Below are 8,148 nucleotides of genomic sequence, written 5' to 3'. Positions count from 1 at the left end.
TCATTAAAAACAAAGCAGGGCTCTGTGGCTTCCGCCTGTCATCCCAGCTACTCGGTGTAAGGTCCGCTGGGACCTTACGCTCAGGGACAGTGCCCAGGCCCAGAGTTCAAGTCCCCTGCTGAACAAAGCATAAAAAGTTTCACGAACTTGTGTGCCAGCGGATCCTCAGATCTCAGCCTCCTGAGTAGTTAGGATGACGGCTGTGAGCCACTGATGCCTGGCACCAAAACTCTAATTAATAGCATCCAATTAGCAACGATAACCTCCCAAGTCAACTACATTAGGATACTCCAGCTTTTTCTGGTCCTGCTGGGCTGAAGGAGTCTCTTAAGAGCTCAGACACCCACTAGGCATGCCTTTCTCTGTCCTTCTAGGTACCTATGTGGATTTAAGATGCAAGAAAACCAGCAGGAAATGAAGCAATAGGGTTGATCGTGCTGATCTGGGAACCCCCAACGCTAAAGGTTCTGCTAGCAGATTAATAAAACAGCTTTTTTTTTTCTTTTGGGCCAGTCCTGGGTCTTGAACTCAGGGCCTGGGCGCTGTCCCTGAGCTCTTTCACTCAAGGCTGGCGCTCTACCAACTTGAGCCACAGCTCCACTTCCGGTTTTCTGGTGGTTCATAAAAGATCAGAGTCTCACAGACTTTCCTGCCTGGGCTGGCTTTGAACCTTGATCCTCTAGATCTCAGCCTCCTGAGTTGGCTAGGATCACATGTAGGAGTCGGCTCTTGATGTAGCTACTCAGAGCCAAAGATGTGCTCCCTGGCCTAGTTTGGTGACAGATTCAAGTCACAGCCGCCCCAGGCTGCATTTATGACTTGTCAAGTGACTGATGACTAAGTGTTTCTTCCCATTCTTCCTCCCTGCTTTGGCAGACTTGTCCAGACTTGAGCCCCGGTGACTCAGCCAGGTGAAGGTTGAGATGAGATTCTTGCTGTACCACAAAGCAAGCACGTTTCTAAAAATGCACCCAGACTGCCAGCCGGGTTACAATTGGCACCCTTGCTTTAGTTCCTGTGTCTTGAACTAAAAAAGGCGCTGGCATAGTGAACCTCATTCTCCAAGTGATTTAGGATTGAAGCAAACATGCAGAGAAGAAAGAACACTTTTCCAGGCGCCGGTGGCTCCCGCCTGTCATCCCAGCTACTCAGGAGGCTGAGATCTGAGGATCACGGTTCAAGGCCAGTCTGGGCAGGAAAGTCCGTGAAACTTTTATCTCTGATTAACTAACAAAAAGCCAGAAGTGGAGTTGTGGCTCGAGTGGTAGAGCATCAACCTTGAGCACAAAAGCTCAGGGACAGGGCCCAGGTTCTGAGTTCAAATCCTAGGGTTGCTACCTGCACACAAAAGTATTTTGTCAGTGGTGGTTCTGGGGCTTGCACTCAGGGCCTGGGCACTGTCTCTGAACCTCTTTGTGCTCAAGGCTGGCGCTCTACCACTTGAGCCACAGTGCCACTTCTGGTTTTCTGGTGGTTCATTGGAGATAAAAGTCTCATAGACTTTCCTTCCCTGGGCTGGCTTTGAACTGTGATCATCAGATCTCAGCCGGGAGCCCCACTTCGACTTTTTGCTGGTTAGTTGAGATTTCTCTTTCATTGGTTGCCCAGGGTTGGCTTCCAACAGAGATTGGCTTTCTGAGTAGCTGGGGTTAAGGTGGGGAGCCCTGGAGCTGGGCCTTTGCTCTAGAGTGTGAGATGAATGGGAGGATGGGTCAGGTCCCACAGAGTGACAAGGTTTGGGGGTGTCACTCTCATCCAGAGCCTGAGTCCTGGGCCACCGCTCACAGCCCCGCCAGGTCTGGCTCAGGGAGAGCAATGGAATTTGTTTTCCCAGCGTTAGTTAACCCCAGGGTGGGGACAGATAGAGGTGCAAACTTAATCACCTCCTTATCTGGTCAGGCTGAGAAGTAGAGTTTAAGTAACAAAGTAAGTTTCTCCCAAACAAATTCTTTCTTTTAGCATTTGTAAAGCTAGACGCCCGCAGCCTTGTTTATTTACATGGTAAATGCCTTTATCTGCCCTTCATTAGCATATCTTTGACCAAGCCTCTTAGCGCCTGAATCCGTGCACGCCAGGGTACTCAAAGGTAGAGACCTAGACTCTTTCCCAGTCCCCTTACTCAAAGGTAGAGACCTGGATTCGTTCCCAGTCTTCTTCAGAAAATGGTCTTTTTATTTACTTTAGAAATAAACAGTCTGAGCCAGGCCCTGATGGATCCCGCCTGTCATCCCGGCTACTCAGGGAGGCTGAGATCTGAGGATCGAGGTTCAAAGCCAGCCTGGAAAAGAAAGTCTGTGAGACTCTGATCTCCAACAAATCACCAGAAAATCAGAGAAAGACGCTCAAGACAGCACCCAGGTCCTGAGTTCAAGCCCCGTGACTGATCAAAAAAGAACCTCCTGGGCTGGCTTTGAACCAAGATCCTCAGATCTCAGCCTCCTGAGTAGCTGGGATGACAGGAGGGAGCCACCAGTGCCCAGCTTTACTGACCTTTTTTCTTTGGTCAGTCGTGAGTCTTGAACTCAGGGCCTGGGCACTGTCCCTCAGCTCTTCATCTCAAGGCAGGTGCTCTACCACTTGAGCTACAGCTCTACTTCTGGTTTTGGGATGGTTGATTGGAGATAAGAATCTCATGGACTTTCCTGCCCAGGCTGGCCTTGAACCATGATCCTCAGATCTCAGCCTCCTGAGTAGCTGGGATGGCAGGCATTGGAGCTTGAGCTCAGAACTTGGATGCTGTCTCAGCTTTATTATTATTATTTTTCTACATTCTTTTGTTGTTTTGTTTTGCTGGTACACTGGGGTAGGCCAGAGTCTCTTGGCTTTGTCTGCCAGGGCTGGCTTTGAACCATAGTCCTCAGATCTTCAGTCCTCTGAGTGGTTCACATCATAAGCTCCAGGACAGCCCACAGCTGGCTTCTTCATGATGATTATTTTCACTTTGGTCAAGTTCATCAGCACGTAATAAAAAAGAGCTGCCATAGACCGGACCAACGGTGCATAAATGAAGGCCATCTGAATACTCTCATCTCCAAATGTGCTTTTCATCCTGAGCCTGTGGGATTGTGGGAAGTGAAGAGGTGGGGGGGGAAGGGGAGGGGGGAGGGCTGGCTTTACTCCTCCAGGCTGGTGAACTTGGCAACCTCTGTGGGAAATGAACCCCAGCTCTCCCAACCCCCCGCCACCCCCCACCCCACCCCCAGCCCCCCTGAACAAACCCATTCAAAACGATTTCATACTTTTCCTTCCCCAGCCTTTGGGAATGTGGAAGCCATTTTCCAGGAAGCTAAATCACAGATTTCCACAGTTAACCCTTGCAGAGAAACAAGCTCCTTTCTCTCTTTCCAAGGGTAAGGAGGATAATATGCAGTGTGTGTGTATGTGTGTGTGTGTGTGTGTGTGTGTATACTAACCCTTAGCTTTTTAATTTTATTTATTTAGCCAGTCCTGGGGCTTGAACTCACGGCCTAAGCACTGACCCTGAGCTTCTTCTACTTGAACCACAGCGCCACTTCTGTTTTTTTTTTCTGTGTATGTGCCACTGAGGAATCGAACCCAGGGCCTCATGCATGCTAAGCAAGCGCTCTACCACTGAGCCACCTGCCCAGCCCTGTCCGTCAGCTTTAGCGCACAAGTCTAGTGTTGTGCCATTTGCGTCACAGTTCCACTTCTGGTTTGTTGGTTCATTGGAGATGAGTCTCAGGGACTTTCCTGTCCCTGGCTGGTTTTGAACCTTGATCCTCTGATCTCAAGCCTCTGGGCCTAGCTGGGATTCCAGGCATGAGCCGCAGTGCGTACACTTTGCTTTTGAGATGGGGTTCAGGTTCTCATTACGACTGATGATTTAATAATCAGGTACAGGAGGCTCCTGCCTGGGCTGGCTTCAAACCTCACAATCCTCAGAGCTCCGTCTCCGGATCAGGCGGCTGGGATTACAGGCAGGAGCCACCTGCCTGGCCTAGCTGCCCACATGGATATTTGGAGGCAGGAAAGGGCCTGGAGTTGAACTCAACTCTCTCCCCATTCTTGCTCTTTCTCTTCGGGTTGGGAGCAGGTCTGTTTGCATCTGGGTGTTCTTTTGGGGGGAAGGGGGTGGGTGGAATTCTTACACATCTGTGCGCAGCAACTGGCTAAATCCTCTTTGGCAGGCATCCGTGTGTGTGTGTGTGTGTGTGTGTGTGTGTGTGCAGGAATCTGCTACTGAAGGGTGTGGGTTGGGGGCTGGGCAGGCGACCCGAATCGCAAATCAATCGTGGGGCCTACTGATCAACACTGGGAAGCTGGGGGGGGGGGGGGGAGGGAGACAGACCACGATTTTCTGGTGTTCCTCATTCTCTTGTTGAGTGTAATAGGATTAGGGCCAGCAGTTCTGGGAAAGGCGCTCAGCCAGTCACAGGGCCGGGCTGACAGACACCTCCTTTATGAACGTCTCTAAGACCCTCAAATTCTATTCTTTTCTCTGATTTTTTTTTCTCTTTCTTATTTTTATTGGTGCTGGGAGAGGGAACCCCAGAGCCCCCTGCAGAGCCCCTTCTCATTCATTCACTCATTCATTCATTCCTTGGCTGTGGAGCTTGAACTTGGGGCCTGTACCTCGTGCCTGAGTCTCTTTCACTCAAGGCTGGCACTCTACCACTTGAGCCACAGCGCCACTTTCTGTTTCTGAGTGGTTCATTGGAGCTCAAAGTCTCATGGGGATTTTTCTACCCTGGGCTGGCTTTGAACCCCAATCCTCAGATCTCAAACTCCCGAGAAGCTGGGATGACAGGTGTGAGCCACTGGCGCCTGGCTATTTCATTTATTTATACTGGTGCCAATTGTGGGTCCTTGAACTCAGGGCCTGGGCGCTGTCCCTGAGCTTCTTTTGCTCAAGGCGGGCGCTCTACCACTTGAACCACACTCCCAGCCCCAATTTTCCACTTTCCGGCCCCAATTTTCCGTGGTTCAGAACCCAACAAGCAGCCAAGGAAACTCCCGACCTGGCCCGCAACTTAAGAACATCAACATTTATTTAACATGATAAAAAAGGAATGCGATATGAACATTGGCGTGGAAGCGATCGTTCTGGAAGCTGCCTTTCGCACACGGCAGGCGCTCGGTGTATGTACACGATGAAGATAATTACATTTGTACACAGACTAAGTACAGGACTGCAGGGACTTCTGGCTTATTGCTGTCCAAGTCTGTCGGCCCCGGGGGGGGGGGGTTGGGGGTCCTGCGGGGGGATCGAACTTGGGAGTTTCTCCGAGGGGACGGGGAAGAAGTTAGGGGCCTGAGCACTCATGGCGGAGGAGGGGGGGGTGGCGGCGATGGTGGGAAACGGGGGGCACCCCTCACGGGCATGAATGAGGTGGCATTGCGGAGGGAGCGGTCCACGGCTATGACAAATCAAGTGGGAGCAAAGCAGTCCTGAAGAGATGAGGGGGGGACGGGGGGGGGGGACCCAGGTCCTTGGAAATAATAACTAACGCTATGTAAGGAGAAGCCAAAGGGCTGAGCGGTAGAGACCCCAGGATGGAGGGGGCGGGGCTTGGCAGGTGGGGTGCAAGCTGGAGGGGGGGGGGGCGGCTACAGAGGGACCGGTGGGTGCTTAAAGCTGTTTGGAGGAGACGTTTTTTTTTTCCCCGGGAATGATCGGGTGTCGCTCGGTGAGTTTCAGAGAGTGAAGGCGTTCTGTACACGTCTTGTCATGGCGGTCGGGGTGGGGTGGCTGAAAAACAAGGGCTCTCCTGACCTCTTGCCCAGTCTCCAGTCCTGCCAGAGATCCAACAGGTAATGGGGGGTGGGGAGGGGGGGTGGGGTGGGCGTGGATCAACATGCAGTTTTCACAAACTGATTTTTTTTTTTTTGGTCAATTGTGGGACTTGAACTCAGGGCCTGGGCGCTGTCCCTGAGCTCTTTCGCTCAAGGCTGGTGCTCTACCACTTGAGCCACAGCGCCACTTCCGGTTTTCTGGTGGTTCACTGGAGATGAGAGTCTCACGGACTTTCCTGCCCGGGCTGGCCTCCAACTGTGATCCTCAGATCTCAGCCTCCTGAGTGGCTGGGATGACAGTCGGGAGCCAGAGGCGCGAGGCGAGCCCAGCTGCGCTCCCCTGGGTGGATGGGACGGATCTGAAGGTAGGCGCCACGGCCACCGTGCTGTCACCTGCCCCCCCCCCCCCCGCTGCTCTGCGGCCTCCCCCCGTAGCGCCAACAATGAGTCTCGGCGGGCCTTACCTGGGGTCTACACGCACATGAAGTGTGACCCTTCGGGGAGCTCTGTCTGCAGGGGGGGCTCTGGCGACGAGGGCTCAGGAGATGGGGTCAGGCTTGGCACTGAAACACAGAACACACGGCGGGGGCGTCAGGATGAGCAGGAAGAGGCAGGGCGGGCGGCGGGCGGCGAGACCACTGCAAAGCGTAAAGGGAACCACGGCCCAAGGGCCGGCGAGGGCCGGGCCGCAGCTCGCTGGCAAAGCACTTGCCTAGCAAGTCTGAGGTCCTGGGTTCGATTCCTGGTCCCGAAACAGAAGAGACCAAGAAGAACGATGATGCCCATGATGATAACAATGGTAAGCTGGGCAGGTAGCTCAGTGGTAGAGCGCTTGCCTGGCGTGCATGAGGCTCTGAGTTCGATTCCTCAGCACCACATAAACCACAACCAAATTAAATCATGGGGAAAGGGGGGTGGGCACAGAAGTTGGAGGAGAGGAGGGAACGGGAGGGGGAGAGGGGGACAGAGAGGAGGGGAGAAGGGGAGATAGAACAGCACAGAACGCCTTCTGCTTATTTTTTTTGGTCGATCCTGGGACTTGAACTCAGGGCCTGGGCGCTGTCTCTGAGCTCTTTCATTCAAGGCTGGTGCTCTACCACTTGAGCCACAGCGCCACTTCTGGTTTCCTGGTGGTTCACGGGAGATCAGAGTCTCACGGACTTTCCTGCCCGGGCTGGCTTTGAACCGTGATCCTCAGATCTCAGCCTCCTGAGAAGCTGGGACGACAGGCGGGAGCCGGAGCCGCCGGCGTCTGGCTCTGCCGCTGCTTTTGTGTGTGTGTGCCGGTACCAAGATTTGAACCCCCACTCTTGCCAGAAAGAGGGGCTCTGGCACCCAAGACCTACCGGCGTGCGTCTGACTCTCTCTCGAGGCCTCGGGAGTGGGCTCAGGGGAAGCCGCAGGCTCTTCCTGGTCAGGAGCACTGCTTTTGGAGTCTTCTTCAGGGCTGTCTAGTGCTTCGTGGTTCGCGATCTGCCCATCGTCTCTGGGGCTGTGGGAAACGGTGCGCTGTTTACGCGTGCTGGACAAGGGCCTCCACTTTTCTCAGATGGGGTCATCCAGTGCGGGCCTCCCTAGTCCCCTCCTCCCCGCTCAGCCTCCCCCGTGCTAGGGTTATTGGTGTCAAACCCACTGTATTCGGGGTAGTGGTGGTGGTGGTGGGGCTTGAACTCAGGGCCTGGGCTCAGAGTTCTTATTATAAAGGGGATGTACAGAGGGGTCGGTTACACAGCTCCTCCTGCTCTGAGTTACCTGCATGTTGCTCCAACAGGGTCGGATTCCTCGCTCCTTTCCTTGTCCCCGGATTCCTCAGAGTTTAACCCTTTTGGCTCAGGGGTGAAAAGCACACCATACAGAACATTCTCCGTTCTCTTCAACTACGAAGGAAGAGACACATGGTTTCTAGTGTGTTCTTACCACCTGAATACCAGTCTATCTAAATGTTTCAAAGAGCCAGGTACTGACAGGTCACCCCTGTCATCCCAGCTACTCAGGAGGCTGAGATCTGAGGATCGCGGTTCAAAGCCAGCCCGGGCAGGAAAGTCTGTGAGACTCTGATTGCCAGAACCACCAGAAAACTGCAAGTGGAGCTGGGGCTCAAAATGGTTGACAAAAACCAAACACCCCCAAAATAAACACACAACATAAACATCCGTATCAAGTGACTTCAAATCATGCACCAAATATTTAGTGGCTAAAAAAAAAATTCTAGATTGGAGTATATTGAAATCATTATTAACATTTCCTATTAGCTCACCCTAGAATTCTAGTAGCAATCCTGTAACCGAATTGGCAATGCTTTATTCTAACTTTGTTTTGTTTTGTTTTGTTTTTGGGTCCGGTTGTGGGGCCTGAACTCTGGGCCTGGGCGCTGTCCCTCAGCTCTTCAGCTCA

The 8,148-nt window shown here is 52.9% G+C and overlaps 1 protein-coding gene across 15 annotated transcripts in view; it reads right to left on the bottom strand.

Annotated features, from left to right (window-relative positions):
- Positions 1–4,984: 4,984 nt before the first annotated feature.
- Plekha5 (pleckstrin homology domain containing A5) overlaps positions 4,985–8,148 on the bottom strand; it is a 95,820-nt gene continuing 92,656 nt past the window's right edge. For 12 of the 15 annotated variants that reach the window (XM_070011602.1, XM_070011600.1, XM_070011601.1 and 9 more), the window contains 4 exons: positions 7,507–7,631; positions 7,101–7,246; positions 6,219–6,317; positions 4,986–5,710 (listed from right to left, as the gene is read on the bottom strand). In XM_070011602.1, the coding sequence (XP_069867703.1) occupies positions 6,226–6,317; positions 7,101–7,246; positions 7,507–7,631 (363 nt within the window). In that variant the 3' untranslated portion in view covers positions 4,986–5,710; positions 6,219–6,225. Of the gene's footprint in view, positions 5,755–6,218; positions 6,318–7,100; positions 7,247–7,506; positions 7,632–8,148 lie in introns of all 15 variants that reach the window. The other 3 variants (XM_070011597.1, XM_070011599.1, XM_070011598.1) reach the window with 2 other exon arrangements.

This window comes from Dipodomys merriami, unplaced genomic scaffold (assembly GCF_024711535.1).
Source record: "Dipodomys merriami isolate MVZ:Mamm:240054 unplaced genomic scaffold, mDipMer1.0.p SCAF_84, whole genome shotgun sequence".
In the NCBI taxonomy this organism is placed as follows: Eukaryota; Metazoa; Chordata; class Mammalia; order Rodentia; family Heteromyidae; genus Dipodomys; species Dipodomys merriami.
This window is presented reverse-complemented; position numbering and strand designations above follow the sequence as displayed.